Source organism: Elephantulus edwardii, unplaced genomic scaffold (genome assembly GCF_000299155.1).
Source record: "Elephantulus edwardii isolate Elephantulus edwardi_28Jun2011 unplaced genomic scaffold, EleEdw1.0 scaffold00011, whole genome shotgun sequence".
NCBI classification, from domain to species: Eukaryota; Metazoa; Chordata; class Mammalia; order Macroscelidea; family Macroscelididae; genus Elephantulus; species Elephantulus edwardii.
The window spans coordinates 25104551-25128813 of NW_006399761.1; the positions used below are offsets into that span (position 1 = coordinate 25104551).

Here is a 24263-nt window from a genome sequence, read left to right on the forward strand (position 1 = left end):
TGTTGTTATGTGCCATTGAGTCACTTGAGACTCATAGCGACCCTATGTACAACAGCCCTAAACTCTGCTCTGTCCTGTGCCAATCGCACTGCCTCTGACTCACCCATCCCTGTTACCCCAGTCACTGAATCAATCCACCTCATAGAGGGCCTTCCCTTCCTGCTCTGTCCCTCCACTCTCCCAAGCATGATGTCCCTCTCCAAGGACTGGTCCCTCCATACAACATGTCCATAGTATGTTAGACATAGCCTCAGAATCCTTGCCTTCAAGGAGCTGCCCGGTTTAACCCTTTCCAGGATGAATCGGTTTGTTTTCCTAGCCGTCCATGGTACTCTCAGTACTCTTCTCCAGCACCACAGCTCAAAGGCATCAATTCTCCTTCTATCCTCCTTGGTCATTGTCCAACTCTCTGACGCATAACAAGTGATTGCAAAGATCATGGCCTGTATCAGACGCACCTTAGTCTCCAGAGAGACACCATTGCTCTTTAGTACTTTGGAGAGGTCCCTAACAACAGACTTTGCCATGGCAATGCGCCTTTTAATTTCCTGGCTACTGGTGCCTAGAGTGTTGACTGTGGAGCCAAGCAAACTAAAGCTGTGTACAATCTCAATCTCTTCACCATCTATCCTGATGCTGCCAATTGGTCCAGTGGTGAGAATCTTTGTCTTGACATTGAGCCTCAATCCATATTGGAGGCTGCAGTCCTTGACCTTCTGCAGCAGGTGCTTCGGGTCCTCAGTTTCAGCTAGCAGGGTTGTGTCATCCGCATAAAGCAGATTGTTGATAGATCGTCCACCAATCTTGACCTCACATTTCTCCTCATAGAGCCCAGCCTCCCGGATAATCTGTTCTGCCTATAGGTTGAAAAGATACGGAGATAGAACGCATCCCTGGTATACACCCTTTGCAGTTTTGAACCATGCAGCGTTCCCGTGCTCTGTTCTGACAACTGCCTTCTGGTCCAAGTATAGGTTTCGCATTAGAAGGATCAAATGTTCTGGGATTCTCCAAGCATATCCCACCCGCGTGTGGTTCCCTTCCCCCCCCCCCCCCCCTTACCTTACCTCGGGTGTGAGGTGACTTTTTTTGTTTGATTTTTAATTTACTTGAGAGAGAGTCTGTGTGTGTCTGTGTCTGTCAGTGTACCATCAAATTGGATCTGACTTATGCAGGAGGAGATTGCCCCTCGTTCTGCAGCAGAGCATTTCTTGGATTCAAACTGCATATCTCTGGGATTGCAATGCAGCTGTGAGGCAGCTCTTAACATCCTTACTTGTAATGAAAACTTTGGTCATACTTTTTCCAAGAGAGGATTAGTTCTTCTGGCAGGTCATGGTGTATTCCATATTCTCTGCTAGCAACACAGTTCTGCTACAGTCTTTTACATACACATGAAATGCCATGGCTCGAGTCAGGTGCACTATAGTGCTGCATGTCTTTTGATTGCTTGACTGCTGCTTCCACGAGTATGGATTACAGATGCACAGTAAATAAAATGAAATCCTTGATAATGACAATCTTTATTGAGTCTTAATCCAGTAAGGGGTTTGTTTTACTTGAAAACCGTAGGTTGTATTTAGGTCTTTGTTAAACATTGTCTGTATGTGTGTACCGTCAAATTGGATCTGACTGGTACAGGAGGCGATTGTTCCTCCCTCTTCAGCAGAGCATCTGGTGGATTTGAACTGAGCACTTTTGGGATTGCAGTACAGTTTCCTGCCACTAGGCCACCAGAGCTAGCCAATACATTATACTTTTTAGAATTCCTTTCCTCACCCTATGTTAGTCTGGAGATAAAAGGTGTGCCTGATCCAGGCCACAGTTTTTGCAATTGTTTGCTATGCATTAGAAAGCTGGGCAGTTATGATAGGTGGTGGAGAGATTGAGATTGTTAACATTCTTGGTACCAACAGCCAGGAAATCAAAAGAAGAATTGCATTGGGAAAGTCTGCTGTCAGAGTCCTCTTCCCAGAGTATTGAAGAGCAATGATGTTAGCCCGGAGACTTAAGGTGTACCTGATCCAGACCTTGGTATTTAACAGTTACTTGGTATGCATCAGAAAGCTGGGCAGTGACTAGCAATGATAAAAGGAGAATTGATTTCTTTGAGCTTTGGTGCTGGAGAAGAATATTGAATATACCATAGAGTGCTAGGAGGACAAACAGCCTTGTCCTAGAGAGGGTGAGACCAGGCTGCTCTTTGGAGGCAAGGATTCTGAAGCTTCATCTGACATACTTTGGACATGCTGCAAGGAGAAACCAGTCCTTGGAGAGGGACCTCATGCTGTGGGGGAGGGCAACAGAGCAAGAGAGAAAGACCCTCAATGAGATGGATTGATTCAGTGATTTGGGGTAATGGGAGTAGGTGTGTGGAAGACAGTGAGATAGGTGCAGGATAGAGCAGGGTTTAGGCTGTTGTACATAGGGTCACTGTGAGTTGCACGTGACTCACGGCACATAACCACAGTCTCTGTTTTTACAAGAGAACGAAAGAGTACACCACTAGAGTACTGATGGGGGGTGGCTTTAACATACATTGACAGCACATAAGAAGTAATTTTTCCTAACAGTGTTGTGTGATGTTTGTATTTCCCTAAGTAATCACTTAAAATATTTTGATTCTTTTAAGTGTTGCGTTATCAAAATCTCCTTTTTAAACAGTTGGCTATTTTGTGTCTATTTACAAAGCCACTCACTATTTTGAAATAATTTTAGAATTCAAGAAAAGTTGTAAAATTTCATACAGATCCTCCACCATCTCCTAATATTAGCAACCTACATAACCATAGTAATAAGAATTAAACAAGAAATTTATCAGTACTACCAACTGAACTACTCACACTTTATTCACATTTCCCATTTCATCCTTTGTCATGATCGTTCTATATGACAGGTTTTTGTGTCTCTCTAACAGGAGATAACTTGGAATTCTTAGTTTTGTATCCCTGCTAATTTTACGAGTTTTAGGTCAGTTGTAGAATGTGTTTTATCTTTGCTGGTTTTGTTTGGGCCCTCCTTCCCCCTTTTTAGAATGAGATTAAGTAGTTTCTGTTTTTAAGGGAAGGAAACAATGCCTAAGCAGTGTGATTTGGAAGGAGGATACATTTATTAGTATGTTTTAACTGTTCACACCTTTGTGGTTGATAACATACCTTGAGGAAGTAAATTTTTCTTGTACTATGCCTGGTAGTGCTTCTGAAAGGTCTCACAAAGATGCCTTGCAGCCTCTGTAGTGCACTCTTGTATTCTGTACCACATAGTGTCCCTGGGAATCAAGGTCAGCTCAGTTCTATGGCACTGTGGAGTTAATTCACCATTACATTGTTAAGCAGTAACACTCGTTCTATGAAGGGTTTTCCACAATTAGGAAAGGTTTTGTTTTTTGTTTTTCAGGTGAGGGAATGACCGGTTTGTCTTGGTTAATAAAATCTGTTTTTAAATACTGATGAACTATAATCATAGATAATAAAAGAGTAATTTTAACACTTCAACTCATAATAGAAGGAACTTTTACAATTACATGACCATTTTGCTACCTTTGAGTTGGCTGTTTCATTCCATTTAATTGAATAAATTGACTTTAAAATTCCAAATTTGAGAGGTAGTTTTACACACACAGCTTCACATTTACAAATTCCGAAAGCTTTGCAAATGGAAAATATTTTCTAACATTTAGTAGAAAAGGCATACTTAAACAGATATGGTAGTATTTATAGTCCTTATGCTACTTTGTGAGAATAGCTAATTGGTTCCGTTAGCAGCATTGCCTCACGCATTGGAAGTTGTTAATGAAAGGTAACATTTTTAATCCTCTTGGTACTTAAGAAACTTTGCCTAGAAGGACCTATAGAATTAATGTTGATGGCTCAGCAAATTAAAATAGAAGATGTCTTAAAAGTTTAAAAAGACGTTTTACTCTTGTAAAGAGTCAGACTCTTGGGAGGAAAATTAAATTCTGAAACTTAATGCGAAGAGTGTAATGCGCTCTGGTGGCCTTCAAGAAGGTGCACTGCAATCATGAAAGCACACGATTCTTGGCCAACAAGCTGTTCCTGGAGATGAACTGCCTCTGAAAACCTGATGTAGGATTAACTATAAGTTGGTTCCCACTCAACAGTACACAACAACAGTTACAACAACATGAGTATAAATTAGAAAACAGTAACAGCCATCACTGATGCCTATTCAAAGTTTTTGCTATTTGGATCCATAAAAATATGAATATATAATTAGTCTTTTAGGGTGCTTCATATCCTGAAACCACAGATACTCAACCTATTTGGTAAAGTGGTTTATGTACTTCTGTGACATTGAAGAGTATCTTAAGATAATTTGGGAAAGCTCTTGTGATTAACTTGTGTTCTGTTAAAGGGAAATAATAGACCTTCAAAAGCAGTATTACAATAAAATAATTGGCTCTCCTTTTTTTAATGCTAACATTGAGATTGGGATCTATTATCTGACTTTATTTGTGGTTCTCGATATTTTGTTAGCATGTTACATAATGTCCAACAATATATTTTTATCCTTCATGTGCAATTTTTTTTATAGGGATTAAAAAATATGTTGTTGGACTCATTATCAAGACATCATCTGACCCAACTTGTGTAGAGGTAAGAGTTTCTTGGAGATTATTTGGAGAGTAACGTTGTTTAGTTACTGAGTCTCTGAGTTGATATCATTCCTATTTTTGTTGTGAGTAGACAAACATATATTGTATAATCTTTTATAATAGAGCTGAAATTCTTTCTCCTAGGCGGAGCCTGTATTATTATGATGATGATGTATATTTTAGGCTTTCATTTAATCTAATTTTTTTCTTTCCTTAGAAAGAGAAGGTATATATCGGGAAACTAAATATGATTCTTGTTCAGGTGAGCTATTCACAATATCCTTAGAATTAAATGCTTCATTGAACTTATTACTTATGCAGAATGTCAAAACCTACTCAATGGTTCATTGGCTTAGATTGTTTCAGAAGTAATGATAGCAGTCTAGTGATTGTAATAACCTTACCATATGTTTGACAATAATTTATTGTGAGTTAATCATATATTGTTAAGTCTGTTGCTTAGATTGTGGTGAATTTTCTTTATCTACCTATTTTCTATTTGGTATGTAAAGAAATTTGCCAGAGCAAAGGTCTTTTGGGAAATTAGTTTACAGGAACAAAAAGATTCTTCTGCTACACTCCCCAATTGTTGTTGAGGGCTTTGTTCACCTCTAAATGAGGAGGTGTTAGTATGAAAAATGGTACTTCATTATTTTAGGCTTTGGTGACACTCTGGTTTGAGCACTTGTCTGCTTAACTTTGGGGTTTATCATTGTTCCATAGGAACAAAGACTCGGCAATCATTCCATTAAAAATTACAGCCTCAGAATCTTTATGTCTGTCCTGTCCTACATGATCATAGTGACTTGGGATGAATCTGGGGGTACCCAGCAGCAGCACCATTGATGAATATCTCTTTAGAAATGCAGTAGCCCTAGAAAATGAAGATTACAGATTGAAATATAATACATTTAAACCTCTCAGTCTTTTAGACATTTGGTGAAAGTTTGTTTCTAATTGCAGCACCTCCTTTTTTTAAAATTTACATACTAGTACCCATGCTGTTTTTCAAGGCCCAATATAGAGTACTTCTGTCATGTTTATCTTTCCTGTGTTGACTTAATATATTCTGTTTAAAAAAAATACAGGAAAAATTTTGTCCCTTTAACATTGTCTTAAGATTCTTGAGTAAGCCTTTGGAAGTTACAGGATAATTCGCACATGTATCTATTAAGCAAGTATGATAACCTGTGTGAACCAGATTAGACCACTTTTTAGGTTATACAAAAGCTTATGTGGGACCTGAGCAGACATTTTATGTGTGTTGTATACTCTACCCAGTTTAGGTATGGAGAGTGCCACATTTCTGTTTCTGCTTTAAGAAAGCATGAAAAAATTGGTTGATAATTATACCTGGTTTGTAGTTAAACAGTTCCTTGGTGAGAAAAATTTTGTTTGGGGTATTGTTTTTTTGTGGGTTTTTTTTTTCCCTTTGACAAGTTAAATAACATGTAATATCTTATTTTAGATACTGAAGCAAGAATGGCCCAAACACTGGCCAACTTTTATCAGCGACATTGTGGGAGCAAGTAGGACCAGTGAAAGCCTCTGTCAGAATAATATGGTGATTCTTAAGCTCTTAAGTGAAGAAGTGTTTGATTTCTCTAGTGGACAGATCACACAAGTAAAAGCTAAGCATTTGAAAGACAGGCAAGTAATTCTTTATTTCAGTGTATTTAAATCATTTCTCAGATAACTTGGAATGTGGGGTTTTTGTTTTTTAAGGAATTGATGTGCTTAATTCTTTATAATGGTTTTAGAATGCAGATTAAATGACTGCAACATGGGGCCAGTATTGGCCATTTTCTGTAGGGTGGTGAGTAGTCTTTGTACTATTGGCTGAAATTTCCCAAAGATTTCTCTCACTTTTTCTGCAGAAAGGTTACAGTTCAAGAGTTCTCAAAAAACGTACGGTCTTTTTTATGATCAAGTTACCATGAGGAGATCATTTATGCCCTGATTATTTAGTAGCCTTGCTTTTTGTCAGTTCCCTAAGAACATACCAGGCTGACTTATAGTGCATAACTAGGGAAACTGTAGGTAGAGTTGCATCTAGTCATCAGCAACACAGTACTTTATTCATACAAGCTTCCAAAGGAATTCCCTCTGGATTTGAGTTTGAGACTTAAGGATTTGGTCCTGTGCCATTTTCCTTTGAAGAAGTCTGTTGAAATTATTCCACTAAAAATTACCTTCTTAATTAAAATTAATAAAGTAAAACAAAGAATGCACATCCAAAAAAAATCCCAAAATGCTTTCTTTTTGATTGACAATAAACTTTGATAGCTTTGTAAATTCTGATAACGTTATTTTAGGTGTTTACATTTACTGTCTTTTTTTTTTTTTTTAATAGCATGTGCAATGAGTTCTCACAAATATTTCAGCTGTGTCAGTTTGTGATGGTAAGTGCTTGAAATTTCTTACTTTAAAATAACAGTTAACTATAGGATGTTAAATCTTTATAAGTGTATGTGTGTTGCAGGAAAATTCTCAAAATGCTCCGCTTGTACATGCAACCTTGGAAACGTTACTCAGATTTCTTAACTGGATTCCACTGGGATATATTTTTGAGACCAGGTTAATTGGCACATTAATTTATAAGGTATGGTTAAATATTTTCATTATATTGATCACTTAATAGACAGATGCTCTTATTTTCATTTCTAAAGCTCAATAGATAAAAATTTACTTGCTTTTATAATGTAACTTTGTCTCTAAAGAAAGTAATAATTTAATCTAGAAATTATTTTAGATAGTCTTGGTATCCTGTTTCAGCCACCGTGTAATTCACAAATTTGATGTGAAAAATAATCAGTTGGTTTAATATTACCAGCATTCAGTTGAATACATATCACTGTGAAGTAAGTTTCCACAGACTGGAAAGCAGTGGCATTGGGTTTGTTATGATAACATTGAAGGAGCACCATATGACATCAAGCTCTGTAATGTTCCTTCAAGTTTAAATACTCTTTTAACTAAAATTCAAAGCAGTGTTAAAATCTTGGGCCCATTAATAATATTCATAAAAGGGTTCATGTCCCTAAATGTGGTAAAATAAAGCCTAGGAAAGTTAGTAAGCAACATTCCAGGTTTTAAGATATAAAAGCAAAATTTGCTTCAAAACTACTTACTATTAGATATTTTTTTAATTAAATATTGTTTACCTCTGTGTTCTTGATTTAAAATCCTATTTGGGTAGAGAGATCCTCTGTTAGTTTAAAGAAATTACCTTTCAGGTCACTGACATTTTTTGTTTATTTTAAATAGTTTCTGAATGTTCCAATGTTTCGAAATGTCTCTCTGAAGTGCCTCACTGAAATTGCTGGTGTGAGTGTAAGCCAGTATTCGGAGCAATTTGTAATACTATTTACAATGACAATGACGCAGCTTAAAAAGGTAATATTGCACAAATACTTGGTTCAAAACTTTTTTGTTGTTTTTTTTTAAGAGACGTTGGCTTACAATTGAACCATGCAAGCATAAATTTTGTAAGCATTGTGAAAATTCTTTTAAATCTAAAGGTTCTGAGCATATCATGGCCATATATTTTGGTAATATTTAGACACACGTTAGTGCTTATCTATATTATACTAGATTATTTCTTAAGTGAGTAGTATAATTTTGTTAAGATAGATATGAAATGATCTAAAAAGTTAATTGTACTATGTATGTTTGGGGTATGAATTAATTAGGTGAGTCTTTTTTTATACAAATACAGATATAGACATAAAAGCACACACAAGTACTTTTTAGGAAACTTAATGGCATCATGTGTGGAGAGTTGCACTGCTACAACACAAAAGGGTCTCTAGAGGTTGCAGTCTGCCAGTGGCTCCATGGGAGAAAGGTGGGGAACCTTTTACATGATTTACAGCCTCAAGAAGCCTATTGGAGGGTCAACTTTGAAGTGGTTCCAGCTCTGCAGCAAAAAATTTTCTCTTACTATCTGCAGTATAGTTTTATTCTTAGACAAAGACTAAGTCACAGAAGTAGAAAACGCTATCATACGCATAACATTAGAGTAAGGAGAACACGTGAGACTTAATAGTGCGTTTTGGTTACGATGTGGACTGATAGTTCGCTGTTTAACTCGCAGATGCTTCCTTTAAATACTAACATTCGACTTGCATACTCAAATGGAAAAGATGATGAACAGAACTTTATTCAAAATCTCAGTTTGTTTCTCTGCACCTTCCTTAAAGAACATGGCCAGCTTATAGAAAAAAGATCAAATCTCAGGGAGACTCTGATGGAGGTAAGCTTTAGCGACACTTTAGTCTCCTCACATTCTTTTCTGCATATTATACTAACTCTTTAAAAATTTGCCTTTGCTCTACTTTTTGATAGTTGTTGTTACAATGTACCATCTAGTCACCTGCAACTCATATAGCGACCTATGTGCAATAACTCCAAACCTGTCCTTTGCTGAGTCGTCTCTCTGACGCCAACACCTTATTATCCCAGTTAATGTGTCGGTCCATCTCGTCCAGGTTCTTTCTCTCTAACTTTCCAAGCATGATGTCCTTGGCCAGGAGGGACCAGTACTTGGATTAATCTCTGAGACCAATAAGTCTTGAGATTTATTACCTGTCTAGATTTCCATCATAAGTCTAGTTATCGTGAACACTTGGCTTTTTTTTTTTTCACCTTTGGCTATTTGACTAAAGGTCAGTCTTGGCACTTAATGAGAGAATGATAAAAGCATTCACTGATCAACTCTGTTAGAGAATTGCTTCCTCCTTAAAGTAGCAAAGAGTTTGAGACGGCTAATAATGTCTATGGATTATTCTAATAGTTTTTGTCTTATGTATAGGCCCTTCATTATATGTTGTTGGTATCAGAAGTAGAAGAAACGGAAATCTTTAAGATTTGTCTTGAGTACTGGAACCATTTGGCAGCTGAACTCTATAGAGAAAGCCCGTTTTCTACATCTGCCTCACCACTGCTGTCTGGAAGTCAGCATTTTGATGTTCCACCCAGGAGACAGCTCTATTTGCCCGTGTTATCTAAGGTAACAGTAAAGTCAGTGGGTGGATGTTTGTTTGTTTGTTTGTTTGTTTTGAGGGGTTTTTTCCTTGTGTATCTTTTGAATGAAATATTTGCTATTACATTAGGACGATTTTGCCCAAGTTAGTGAGAATATGACATCTTCACTGTGAATGTTAAAACTAGAAAATGATAGCGGTTGGTCTAAATATAGTAGAGGTTGACTTATTAAGCACGGTAGTTCTCAAAGTGTGGGTTTTCAGAAACTGTTTTTACTAATTTTACTATGTTTGTATGTGTGTACCATAAACTGGATCCTACCTGGTACAAGGGGAAAATGCCCCTCCTGCTCCAGAGGAGCATCTGGTGGATTCAAATAGTGTGCCTTCAGGATTGCAGTGCACCTTCTTGCCACTAGGCCACCAGAGCTCCCTGGGTTATCAAAACTGTCATCCCCTGTGAGTTGTCTGAAAAAATGAAAACCTATGTTGGAAATGGATTATAGCCTAATCAGTCAGGATCTCTGGGGGATGGGGAATCTATTTCATATGGTACTGTTAATTTGGAAAGAGGCTGCATTTCTCAGTTTAATGTGGTTGGAGGGTTTGGGGGTGGGGGGGTTCTTCTTTTACAAATAAAAACACCTTTGTATTGCTTGGTTTCTTATTGAATAGGTCCGTTTACTGATGGTTAGTCGTATGGCTAAACCAGAGGAGGTGTTGGTTGTCGAAAATGATCAGGGAGAAGTTGTGAGAGAATTCATGAAGGATACAGATTCCATAAATTTGTATAAGAATATGAGAGAAACATTAGGTAAGTTGCTAATAATAGTCACCTAATTTTTCCCTTGATAATGTAAACTTTTTATGGGTGCCAAGTAATTTTTAGACATTATGGTTCTTGTCATCCCTAAATCTGTTAATGTGCTGTTCTTATCAATGTTCTTTTTGCTCATCAGTTTTTACATTTGAGAAATTCAGAACCTTTCCCCCTTCTTTTTAGTTTACCTTACTCATCTGGATTATGTCGACACAGAAAGAATTATGACTGAGAAACTTCACAATCAAGTGAATGGTACAGAGTGGTCGTGGAAAAATTTGAATACATTATGTTGGGCAATAGGCTCCATTAGTGGAGCTATGCATGAAGAGGATGAAAAAAGATTTCTTGTTACTGTAATAAAGGTAAACAAGGGACTTAGCTGAAATGGGCCCTTCAAGTGAACCTATTTTTTATTATAAATGATGTGTATTCTGTCTATTTTACAGGATCTATTAGGATTATGTGAACAGAAAAGAGGCAAAGATAATAAAGCTATTATTGCATCAAATATCATGTATATAGTAGGTCAGTATCCAAGATTTTTGAGAGCTCACTGGAAATTTTTGAAGACTGTCGTTAACAAGTTGTTTGAATTTATGCATGGTAAGTCTCTTTATTTTCTTTTACTGTGGTCCTTTTTGTTGTTGAGCAAAATAGATGAATGTGTTGTGTTGGTCTTTTTCATAGAGACCCACGATGGAGTCCAAGATATGGCTTGTGATACTTTCATTAAAATAGCACAGAAATGCCGCAGACATTTCGTTCAGGTGCAGGTTGGAGAAGTGATGCCATTTATTGATGAGATTTTGAACAACATAAACACTATTATTTGTGATCTTCAGCCTCAGCAGGTATGTTAAACATTAAGCGTGTGTTATTCTTAGAAAGATACTGATCAGAATCTGTGAGGTGAATATAAAGAATGTCTGTTATATTTATTGTCTGTCAGTTGTATTAAAGTGTATGACTATACAATGTCTTTCCAAATAGGTCCATACATTTTATGAAGCTGTGGGGTACATGATTGGTGCACAGACAGACCAGACAGTGCAGGAGCATTTGATAGAAAAGTACATGCTGCTCCCTAACCAGGTGTGGGACAGCATAATCCAGCAGGCCACCAAAGTAAGTGCTAGCACCGTTTACCAAAGCCACACTCCCAGCCAGGGAGACCAGGAAATGAATTCTGTGTTGGGGATATGTATGTCTGACCTGCATGTTTTTGTGTTTTGTTTGGCTGATAACAGTTAGGCTTATAAAGCATAATGGTTTGGGGCAAAGGACATTTTATTGCTTTAGTGAATTTTCATTTGGTAATTAGGATTTTTGTTGTTTTGTTTTTCACAGAATGTGGATATACTTAAAGATCCTGAAACAGTGAAGCAACTTGGTAGCATATTAAAAACAAATGTGCGAGCCTGCAAAGCTGTTGGTCACCCATTTGTAATTCAACTTGGAAGAATTTATTTAGATATGCTTAATGTATACAAGTGCCTCAGTGAAAATATTTCTGCAGCTATCCAAGCTAATGGTAGTTACTTCTGAATTTTTCTGGAGTGTTGAGTAATAAATTTATTCTCTCATAAACTGCTTTAGTATTTCTCACATTCATCTTCACATGTTCTAGCGAATCTTAAAAAAATTAATTTCTTAACACGTTGCTGCACACTTTTAAATTGACAACTGTACTTAGAAACACGTTTGCCGTCATTTGCGGCAACGTTTTAATTGCTAGTACACCTATTTAAAAATTGTCTTTAAAGTTTTCGGTTTTAAAGGTAATAAACACCTGAAAAATACACAGAACTTCCCTGGTAAGATTTTATTGGTCACATTAGATTCCCCTTGATTATATTTTTCAGGTGAGATGGTTACGAAACAACCACTGATACGAAGTATGCGGACAGTGAAGAGGGAAACTTTAAAGTTAATATCTGGATGGGTAAGCCGCTCCAATGATCCACAGATGGTAAGTGAGAGGGCTTTTCTAAGTTGATTTTGAATTCTCTGAAATGCACTGTCTCTCTAGTACATGTATATATACACACACAATAGAGAATTCTAATTCGTTTCCCTCTAATAATAGTGAGTAGTTTCCATATTGAAGATTTTGAATGTTTTGTTCTTACTACCATGCAACTTTCGTGGTAACATTCTGTCCCCAGCAAAAGTCCTGTCCTATTTGAAAGAATATTGAAAAGTGTGTGATTTATAGTTATATAATCTTGGTTTTTGAGTATTATTTCTTGGTAATGAAATACTTTCTCAGGAAACATAGTTGATAAGGAATTGTAAAGGTTGCTAATACAAGTTCTGAAAGGTGAACTGTGTTCAAAACTGGCCATTGTCTTTCATCTTACATTTATGGTTTTCTTAGAAACTTCATTCAGCCATACTAGTGTGTCTTGGGAGCAATGACATTATTTTAAACATCACTGCTATGTATTATTTTTTAATCTTACTAAAAAGAATATGAGAAAATCTTAGTCATATAGGCAACAATGGCCTAATTTCTTATCAATTTCCTCCCCCCAACAGGTAGCAGAAAATTTTGTTCCTCCTCTATTGGATGCTGTTCTCATAGATTATCAGCGAAATGTCCCAGCTGCTAGAGAACCAGAGGTTCTTAGTACGATGGCTATCATTGTCAACAAGTTAGGAGGACATATAACAGCAGAAATACCACAAATATTTGATGCTGTTTTTGAATGCACACTAAATATGATAAATAAGGTATGTTGCTTACTTTGCCATTATACAATAGAAATTCCCGGTCTTTAGAAATCTAGGGAGAGCTCTGGTAGCCGCCCATCAGTAAGGAGCCAAACTAAATATTTGAAAATTTAGATGAAGGAAGTAATAGTTTTGCTATATCTCTCTCAGGGAGGAGTGATAGGGAATGGCAAAGGATACACTGACAAAGAAGATTAATCAGAACTGGCTTTGACAAGCACTGCGGCATTTGGACAAGAACAAACTGGGAGGAGGGTAGAGAGAATAGTGCAACAATGAATGAGTGGAAGCCCAAAATATCTGTAAATGTTTATGAAAATTAATAAAATATAATTATAGAAAAAAAAAGTTAATTTAGAAGAAAGGTATAAAAATCCATGAAAAATTATATTTTATAGTTGAGACAATATAAGCCAAAAAGAAAAAGACTCATGAAAGTGAAGTGTACATGTCCACAATTTTATAATATTAGCCCGGGCTTTTTCCCCACCCTGTGGTGGTGGTGAATACCGCAAAGTCAGAACCAACTCATACCTGACCTTTCAGCAGGTTTTCAGAGACTCTAAATCTCTTGGGAGGCAAGTGCTCATCATAAATTGATTTACTACAGTTCCCTACCACTAACTTGGCTACCAGGGCTCTGTATGTGCCAAGTCCTTACTGATTGGGAGAACCTTCCATTCTTTAGTGTGGTGATTCATACGATGCAAGGAGCTAGTCTCATCGTCATTGTCTTGTCTTTGGGCTTGCCTCTCAGTAAGCAGTGTGTTTTGATGTTGTCCACCAGACATCCCATGAAGAAAGTGCAGTGACCTGCAGAGTTGTAGTTAGCTGTGTTTGCATCAGCGTGATGACTGCATAGCTCCCTTAAGGGCTTACTCTCAAAGTTTTGTTTTCTTCCTGCCAATTATTTTTAGGACTTCGAGGAATATCCTGAGCACAGAACAAATTTTTTCTTGCTGCTTCAGGCTGTTAATTCTCACTGTTTCCCAGCATTTCTGGCTATTCCACCTGCACAATTTAAACTTGTTTTGGATTCCATTATTTGGGCTTTCAAACATACTATGAGGAATGTTGCAGATACAGGTAAACTTGTTCCTTTGTCACTTGAATATTACAGCACACCTTATTTCACCTAACCCTTAGTTACTGATTTTTTTTAAAAAAACCAACACCACCACAAATTGACAATTCTGACCACTGTAGCATGTGTTCTGACTGAGTGACTTTTGCATAGTTTGAGAATAGCTGAGTATTTTGAGTATCCTCCATATATAATCACCCTCATTGTTTGTGTTTCAGGCCTACAGATCCTTTTCACACTCTTACAAAACGTTGCCCAAGAGGAAGCTGCCGCACAGAGTTTCTATCAGACCTACTTTTGTGAAATTCTTCAGCACATTTTCTCTGTTGTGACAGATACCTCACATACTGCTGGTAAGAATACAAAAAAGTTGTAAAAGTGTTAGATGGTACATGTGTCACCACATTATGTAGCTAATCATTTTCTTATCAACAGGTTTGACAATGCATGCATCGATTCTTGCCTATATGTTTAATCTGGTGGAAGAAGGAAAAATTAATACACCATTAAACCCTGGAAATCCACTCAACAACCAGATGTTTATCCAGGACTATGTGGCTAATCTCCTCAAGTCTGCATTCCCTCATCTACAGGAGTAAATATGCTTATTAAAGAATCAACCACAAACATTTTGTCTTAAGAAAAGTTAAAAACCATGTTTACTAAATGGGTATATTTCCATTTACAGTGCTCAAGTTAAGCTCTTCGTGACGGGACTTTTCAGCCTGAATCAGGATATTCCTGCTTTTAAGGAACACCTTAGGGATTTCCTAGTACAAATAAAGGTAAATATTTGCAAACACAGAAATATAAGACTAATTATATTTTTATGGTAAAATTAATGGTTTTATTCATGAAATAAACTTGTATTTTTATTGTAATGCATAGTTGTACCACTCAGCAACTCACAATTGGTTTATAGAAAAACTTACGACTTGGAAGTTTTTAATGACTTTGAAAACTTGTAAATAAAAATTCGTCTAGATCATTTAAAATGTGTCTTGCAAAATTAGCACTTAACAACAAGACCAATAAATAAATGTAGACAGTTGATCCAGTGTAAGAACCACCATTACCCTTCAGAGAAACATTTTTCTAATAGATCTCTTATAAATTCAAACAGTGTTGCTATGTCTCCATGGGGAGAGATAGTAAGATTTGTTACATTGACATTTTAACCCTGTTTTCACAGGAATTTGCAGGTGAAGATACATCTGATCTGTTTTTGGAAGAAAGAGAAACAGCCCTTAGACAGGCTCAGGAAGAGAAACATAAACTTCAAATGTCTGTCCCTGGCATCCTTAATCCACATGAAATTCCAGAAGAAATGTGTGATTAAAATCCGAATCAGGCTGGGTTTTTTTTCTCTGTACAACTCTCGTTGGCAGAAGGAAACAGCATCTAGATATTTGTCGACCAAAATGATGCCAATTTGTAAATTAAAATGTCACCTAGTGGCCCTTTTTCTTATGTGTTTTTTGTATAAGAAATTTTCTGTGAAATATCCTTCCATTGTTTAAGCTTTTGTTTCAGTCATCTTTATTTAGTTTGCATGAAGTTAAAAATTAAGGCATTTTTTTAAAACTTACTTCATGCCCATTTTGTGGCTGGGATTGGGGAGGAGGCAAATTCAATTGAACATATACTTGTAAATTCTAATGCAAGTTATACAATTTTTCCTGTAAACAATACTGATTTTTAATTAGGAAGCATTTTCTTTTTCTAGCCTGTATTTCAGTCTAGAAGAAAAGGTAATGAGTAAAACAAATTGCGTTGTTAAAAGGATTCTAGTGCTGCATCGTCTGAAGTAATAGCACCTCTTGGACTGAAGTGTTTGTCTAGGCTCCATGTATTACAGTCTGTATGGCAAGTTTGCAGCAAGATCATGTGCATATCATCCCATTGTAAAGCAACTTCAAATGCTACGGGAACACAGTTATTTTTACATAGTTCTTTTTGGTTGTGTGTGTGTGCTGTCGCTTGTCGACAACAGCTTTTTGTTTTCCTCAATGAGGAGTGTTGCTCATTTGTGAGCCTTCATTAACTCGAAGTGAAATGGTTAAAAATATTTATCCTGTTAGAATAGGCTGCATCTTTTTAACAACTCATTAAAAAACAAAACAGAACTCTGGCTTTTGAGATGACTTATACTAATTTACATTGTTTACCAAGCTGTAGTGCTTTAAGAACACTACTTAAAAAAGCAAAATAAACTTGGTTTACATTTATTTTCCCTTTAGTGGCTCACAATTATTCCTGTATTCATAACAGTGATTATTTCGGTTTAAGCTAGGACCTCAAGCCACTGTGAACCCGTTTGTTCATTGCCAAAGCTACAAAGTTGCAGCAAGCACAAATCTGTAAAATAAAGGTGTGCTAGAATGGGAAAATTAACTGATTTAGTGCCCTGGACTGGGAAACTCCTTGAACCTTCTTTAAGAGACTGGATTATTGCTAGGACTGAAGAAAGACACATTCAGACCTGCCTGATAGGGCCACCATCTTTAAGCAAATCCTGGTGGTCCCCACTCTGAGCTGTTGTGATTTGGTTGCTAGACTGCATGTAACACTCCTGGTTTGCTGAGAAAGGAGGATTGTGTTTTAGCAAGTGTGTTTCATCATTTTTCCCCATTCTGGTTTTCTTTTCCCACATAAAATTTGGATCCCTTCTAATTTCACTTACCGAGCAAGACTGGATAGGGAAGAACCAATTTGAAGCACTGGGATTTTTAATGCTGTTAACATCTTTTTTTATAATTAAAATGTTCTATGTTTTAGAAGTAAAAGCAATTGTGTAACATGAGCATGGCCCTGATAAGCCACCTGCTTTCATGAAACAAAGTGCAATTGGGACAGTTGGACTGACTCTCTCCTTTTGGGAAGGAGATGCTCTCCTCTCTAGTTAAAAGGTAAATGGGTGTGGGAGAGGCATTACCTTAAGGCTAAGCAAGAGACACAAGTAAACGGATACTCCTTACAGAAATCCTGCAGAGATGTGGCAGGAGCAGAACAAAGGGGGCTGGGGAAAGAGAGCAATACAGGGATGCTCCTCTTAGATTAAACTATAACCTGGGAGGGGGGAAGAGAATTGGAGCTGCTCAGTTTACATTTCATGTTTTCAGTGTTAAATACGTTTATAGTAACTTGATAGAATGCCTGTGCCTTGAGTTTTAAAATCCCAAATTTTAAATACCAAAAATTTCTATGAGGCATAGAACAGGTTTTCCAATTTCTTCTTCCCCCTTTCACCCGTTTAATTTAAGCAGGAGGTTAAGCCTAGATGGTTCATTGTAGTTATAAAAAAATCATCAGAAGTAGTCATGTGCAGCAGTTTTTAATCTTCTATGTTATGGTCAGTGCCACCTTTTTCACCTCAGAATTCTTGTGTGAAGTGGGTGTTTGTTTAAAGTAAGTGTGTGTGTGTGTACCAACAAATCAGATCTGACTGGTACAGGAGGAGATTTTTCCTCCTTCTCCAGCAGAGCATCTGGTGGATTCGAACCATGTAGCTTCTTGCCACCAGAGCTCGCCTAAATTTTTTATTTTTTTACTAGTTTATTTACAACATTTAAATACAAATTTGAACAGATTCTTCCCATTTATTTCACTCCCCCACCCATCAAATTGTACATCCCAATGATTACTCTCCCCTTCCGTCTGCACATCCACATCCCTCTGCTTCCAGCCTCTCCCTCATTCGACAATAACTGTTATATGCAATATTTATCTTTCTGTGACAGAGTTAGTTCACTCAGCCTAATGCTTTCCAGTCCTTCCCAAGTTAGGTAATATTTACAGTTATTGAACCTGTGTGCTGCATAGTAATCCATTGTGTGAATGTACCATAATTTCTCAATCCATTTGTTTGTGGTTGGACATTTGGGCTGTTCCGTGTTCTTGCAGTGGTGAATAATGCTCCTGTGAACATTGGTGTACAAATCTCAGTTGTGTCTCAGTTCTCATAGTCTCAAGGATTTCCACTGTCACATCTTTTCAATATTCTATTCGAAGTGCTTGCTAGGGCAATACGACAAGACAAGGAAATAAAAGGCATCCAGATCTGCAAAGGAATTATTAAACTTGCTATATGCAGATGATGTGATAGTTAGTGTACACAGAAAACCCCAACTCAACAACAACAAAAATATCCCAAAACTGTTAAATAGGCTAACTTAGTAGAATGGCAGGATATAAGATCAATAATCAATAGGATTCTTCCACAATAACAAAGAACTCAGACGGAAATAAAGGATACCATTTACAATAGCCAGCCACAAATTGAGACACTTGGGAGTGAATGTAACTAGAGATACAAGAGACCTAGACAAAACTATAGAGCATTTTCTGAAAGATAATAAAAGACATAAATGTGCCCCAGCCATGGATGGAAAGGCAGAATATGGTGAAAATGACCATCCTACTAAAAGCAATCAACAAGGTTCAGTGCAATCCAGATACCAAATTCCTTTTTCAAGGAGATTGAAAGGGAAATTATCAAATTTATCTGGAGAGACAAGAGACCCGAATAAATACTTAAAAGAAACAAAAAAGGTTGGAGGTACAGCACTTCCTGACCTCAAAACCTGCTGTACCTCAGGGGTAACTAAAACAGCATGGTACTGGTACAATGGCAGGCACATAGACCAGTGGAACAGAATTAACCCAGGAATATACCCAGTGATCTATGGTCTGATACTCTGACAAGGACAACAAAGCTATCAAATGGGGAAATGATAACCTCTTCAAATGGTGCTGGCAAAACTGGACTTGAACCTGCAGAAAGCTGAAACAAGATCCACATCTAACACCGTATCCAAAAGTCAACTCAAGGTGGATCAGAGGCCTGCGAGTAAAGCCCAAACCCACAACAATTAGAAGAGAAACTGGAATCAAGTTTAGAAGTGCTAGTTGAAGGTATAGACTGCCAAATAAAACCAGAAATAATACAATCTGAAGAGGATAGAATTGATGCATGGGACCTAAAGATTAAATCTTTATGCATATCAAGTACTCTTTCCAACAGAGTGAAAAGAAAACCTACAGACTGGGAACTAACTGGTAATTCCATCTCAGACAAGAGCCTGACAACAAAAGTTTACAGAATACTGGGCCTCCATGAGGAAAAAGACTGATAACCCAATTACAAAATAGGCAAAAGACATGGAAAGAATTTTCACAGAAGATGATGTTTTAATGTTAGACATGAAGAAATTCTCCAAATCACTGGCAATAAGAGAGATGCAAACCAAAATCACAATGAGGTATCATCTCCAGTAAGAGTGGCAAAAGTTTAACAGGGCAGCAAGTAATAAATGTAGAGGATTGTTGGGATTGTAAAATGGTGCAACCATTCTGGAAGGCAGTTTGGCCCTTCCTCAAAAAGCTGAACAGAAATTCCATATGACTCAGAATTCTTACTAAAGTCACGTAGGCATTGCAAGACATTAAACTTTGGCTCAGGGCCCAACTTTGAATTGGAATCATGTAAGAGACTCCATTACTGCCAAAAGCAAGTGTGCTAAAATAGTTAAGATTCAAAGTGACCTTCCAGGACTGGGAAGAACAACCATAAATCTGAGACACCTTTCTCTAGAGTGGGTGGTGGTTCTGTTCCATTGAGTTGCTTGCAACTCATAGGGACCCTATGTACAAGAGCCCTAAACGCTGTTCTATCCTGTGCCAACCTCGCCATCTCACATTCCCACCACTCCACTCAGAATCGTTCCATCTCATCGAGGGTCTTGCTCTCCTGCGCCATCCCTCTACTCTCCCAAACATGATGCCCATGCCAAAAAGTATGACAAACGAAGCTTCAGAATCCTTGACTCCAAGGAGTTTTCTGGCTTCACCCACTCCAGGACAAACCTGTTTGTTCTCCTAAGCAGTCCATGGTATATTCAATTCAACACTCCTCCAGCACCACAGCTCAAAAGCTTAAATTCTCCTATCATCCCTATTCACTGTCCAACTCCCTGATGCAAATCAGGCACCCCTTAGTCTCCAGCCTAACTTCATTGCTGTTCAGTACTCTTGAGAGGTCCCTCACAGCTGACTTTCCCAATGCAATTTGTCTCCTGATTTCCTGGCTACTGTTACCAAGAGTGTTGGCTCTGAAACCAAGTAAATGGAAACTGTTAACTATCTCAATCTCTTCACCATCCATACTGATGCTGCCAATTGGCCCACTGGTGAGTCAGATGAGACTGAGTATTACATTAGAGCACTGAGAAGCCAAAGCTCCAGGAAGAAATCAAAGAGCTGAAGAGAAAATTTCAAAAGGCAGCTCGGGACGACAAAGCAAGATACTATAATGAAATGTGCAGAGAGCTGGAGTCAAAAAAAAAGGGCTGAACTTGCTCAGCATTTCTTAAGCTGAAGGAGTTGAAAAATTAAAGACACGGTGGCAATACTTAAAGATAGTTTGGGTAGATTGTTAAATGATCCAGGAAGTGTCAAAAGATGGAATGAGTACACAGAGTCACTATCAGAAGGAATTGGCTGACACAGGAATTTCATGAAATAACATATGAGCAAGAGCCTGTGGTGATGAAGGAGGAAGTTCAAGTTGCTCTGAAGGAACTGGCAAAAAACAAGACTCCAGAAGTTGACAGCAAACCAATTGATTTATTTCAACAAAAAGATGCTGCCCTGGATGTGCTCACTAAGTTGTGCCAGGAAATCTGGTGGACAGCCAGCTGCCCAACTGACTGAAAGCTGTTTTTGTTTGTTCCCATTCCAAAGAAAGGTGACCCAACAGAGTGTGGAAATTATTGAACAATATCATTGATATCACATGCAAGCAAGATTCTGCTGAAAATCATCCAAAAACATTTGGAACAACATGTCAACTGCCAGATGTGCAGGTTGGATTTAGAAGAGGTCGTGGTAGGAGGGATATGACAGCTAATGTCAGCTGGATCTTGGCAGAAAGCAGAGAATACCAGAAGAATGTCTAGAGTGAAAAGTGAGTTAAAATGACACATCTGTTGGTTAACATCCCATTATTTAACCACCTAGGCCCATTACTGTGTGCTGTAGAGTCTGACTTGTGCTGACCCTCAGGCATCATATCACACAGTACATCTTTCTCCTGCTTAGCAGTGGCAGACAGATCATGAAGGAGAGGAACTTGGCCTCAACTGGGCTTTGAGGGAGCTCAGACTCCCATTTTAACATTCAAAGTCCAAAATGCCTGTCTAATGAAGGACACACCTTCAGATATGAATCCCAGCATCAGCCCTTGAGTCACAGTTGACAGTATCTTACAGACCTCTGTCACGTTGCTCTTACTAAAGCTATTGACGTATCCCAACTTGCCAGTGGGAGAGGAATAACCATCCGGTCACTTAGAAATTATATTCAACATACAACCAGGAGAAGATAAAATAGATGAATGGGACCTTCTAAGAATCAAATCTCTATGCACATCCAAAAACTTCTCCAACACAGTAAAATGGGAAGCCACAGACTGGGGAAAAGTATTTGGTAATGACATATCAGATAAGGGTCTTATATCCAGAATTTAAAAAATACTTGAGCACCACAAGAAGATAAAGGTAAATAATCCAATAGAAAAAATGGGCACAGGATATGAACAGACACTTCACCGAAGAAGACATTCAGATGGCTAACAAGCACATGAAGAAATGTTCCCCAGAGGTACGTGGTTCGAATCCACCAGATGCTCTGCTGGAGAAGGAGGGGCAATCTCCTCCTGTACCTGTCAGATCCGATTTGACGGTACACACACACACAAAATAATAAATGTTCAAAATCTGTAGGTCTAAGAGAGATATAAATAAAAACAGCTATGAGATATCATCTCACCCCAGTCAGAATAGCAAAATTTTAACAGAACAGCAAGCAACAAATGCTGGCAAGGTTGTGGAGAAACTGGAACCCTTATTCCCTGTTGGTGAGAGTGTAAAATGGTGCAACCACTGTGGCACTTTCTCAAAAAGTTGCAAATAGAGATAGCATTTGACCCAGCAATTCCACTACTGGGAGTATACCCCAAAGAGACCATAACTGACAACCAAGCAGATATATGCACACCCGTGTTTATTGTGGCTTTGTTCACAATAGCAAGGAGTTGGAAACAACCTAAGTTCCCATCAAGAAATGAATGGATAGAGAAGCTGTGGTATATTCACACAATGGAATACTGCACTGTATTGAAAAACAAGAACTCATGCAATAGTATTCAAAATGGGTAACCCTGGAGGACATTATACTGAGTGAAGTATCTCAGTCACAAAGGGACAAATACTGCATGGTGCCACTGTTGTAAAACAGGACTGACCTCAGGGTTGGGAGGAGACTGAGAAAGATGGGTTCAATGATGTATACTGCATTAAAACAGATGAGGGAGAAAACTATTTAAAAGGGATGTGTGATTAGGTATTTTTGTCGTAACAGGAGTCCAGAGCGAAGGCTGCATAGTGGAGTGGACCTGGGGGGAGGAATAGTAAAACAATGAAAGAATTTTTCTTTTACTTTTCCAAGAGGGTAGTGTACTAGGGGGCAGGGTTGGGAGGGGAGAAAAGTGCAACAGTGAATGGAAATCCAAAGTCTCTGTAAATTTTCATGGAAATTAGTAATAAAATTTTAAAAAAAAGGATGTTCTAGACTGGTACCCTTAGCTGCACAAGTTGAGCGCTCTTTCTCTGCTGGAGTGGCTACCCCTCCGCTGTGACCATGGTCTACTTCAGCAGTAATGTTCATTCATCTGTTTACACCATTTACGTGGGGAAAGAGAATGTGAAAATGAAAATGTAGATTCTTGCCTTGACCAGCAAGTCTAACCTTGCCTAGGAAGCCAGATACAATTTCCTCAGCTGACAACACTACAAAATGACATTCCTGAAGCCAAATAATTCTGTTTAGTATGATAGTACCTTAATCTGCACACCAAAAAAAAAGTATCCCATTGGTAGGGGTGGGCACTGATGTCTTTAGATGGACAGTTGGCTTCAGAATTTGCCTTTGCTCCAATTGGAAAAAAAAAAATAAATGTGTTACTGCAGCCTTCTGTGATCCTAGAAGTGGACATTTCTTTCAAGCCTGTCCCATTCTTCATGGAAAATGTACTCTAAAATGAATGCTTCTGCCTGAAGCTTTCGTAACACACTGACACAAGGAATGGTTACCTGGTTGTGTGAAAACCATGAGCAAATATGCCTGACAAAATTCTGAAACCCAGCGACGGGAATCTCCTCCAGTATCACAGCTTCCGAGCCCTCACTGAACGATCGGTGTTGGAGGATGCTGGGAAGGAACAAGCGCTTAGGCATTTCTCGTGAGTCTACTGCCTTATTCTCCACATCTTAACATTGCATTACGGAAGAGTCATGTTTCCTATTTATTTTCCCTAAGAATGAAATAAAAAGGTGATTTGTTTTCTTTAAAGTGGATCTCAGCAAAGGCAAATTACTCTTATTTGCATTTAAGAGGATTCAGTAAGAAGATTTGATTCAAAGTGAGTACAGATTCAGTCTAGCGTGGGAATTTCTTAATGTTTTTCATCCTTGCACTAGTTTCCTTCAGTCTATTTGACAGCAGAACACACCCATAATGCCACTGTAGATGACACTGAGTGCTCTTTGGAGGCAAGGATGATGAGACTTCACCTCACTTGGGGCACGTTGCTAGAAGGGGCTATTCCCTGGAGAGGGACATGATGTTGGGAATGGATGAGGGTTGGCGAAGGACAGGAAGACCCTCAGCCAGGTGGATTGGCAACAGTGACTTCTGCAATGGGGCTCTTATGTTTAGAAGTGTGAGGATGGTATGGAATAGAACAGAGTTCAGAACTTTTGTTCATAGGGTCAAAGTGAGTTGGCACCTAACAACAAAAACGCTTTCAAACTAGACAGGATTTCAACTGGCCAACAAAGCACAAGGAAGAATTAAAGATACTAAAGAGCTGAGCAGAAGATTCCAAAAGGCAGCACGGGATGACAAAGCAAAATATTACAATGAAATGTGTGAGGAGCTAGAGTCAGAAAATCAAAAGGGCCAAAC

General features: G+C 38.0%; 1 protein-coding gene across 1 annotated transcript in view; it reads left to right on the top strand.

Annotated features, from left to right (window-relative positions):
* LOC102856372 (exportin-1-like) overlaps positions 1–15700 on the top strand; it is a 33991-nt gene extending 18291 nt beyond the window's left edge. The window contains exons 4-24 of the mRNA XM_006880962.1: positions 4555–4616; positions 4833–4877; positions 6084–6265; positions 6969–7017; positions 7098–7217; positions 7883–8011; positions 8712–8870; positions 9429–9626; positions 10276–10414; positions 10604–10785; positions 10870–11026; positions 11111–11274; positions 11414–11548; positions 11771–11954; positions 12286–12392; positions 12962–13156; positions 14074–14242; positions 14459–14593; positions 14676–14835; positions 14929–15025; positions 15433–15700. Of these exons, the coding sequence (XP_006881024.1) occupies positions 4555–4616; positions 4833–4877; positions 6084–6265; positions 6969–7017; positions 7098–7217; positions 7883–8011; positions 8712–8870; positions 9429–9626; positions 10276–10414; positions 10604–10785; positions 10870–11026; positions 11111–11274; positions 11414–11548; positions 11771–11954; positions 12286–12392; positions 12962–13156; positions 14074–14242; positions 14459–14593; positions 14676–14835; positions 14929–15025; positions 15433–15579 (2915 nt within the window). The 3' untranslated portion in view covers positions 15580–15700. The remainder of the gene's footprint in view (positions 1–4554; positions 4617–4832; positions 4878–6083; positions 6266–6968; positions 7018–7097; positions 7218–7882; positions 8012–8711; positions 8871–9428; positions 9627–10275; positions 10415–10603; positions 10786–10869; positions 11027–11110; positions 11275–11413; positions 11549–11770; positions 11955–12285; positions 12393–12961; positions 13157–14073; positions 14243–14458; positions 14594–14675; positions 14836–14928; positions 15026–15432) is intronic.
* The last annotated feature ends 8563 nt before the right edge of the window (positions 15701–24263 follow it).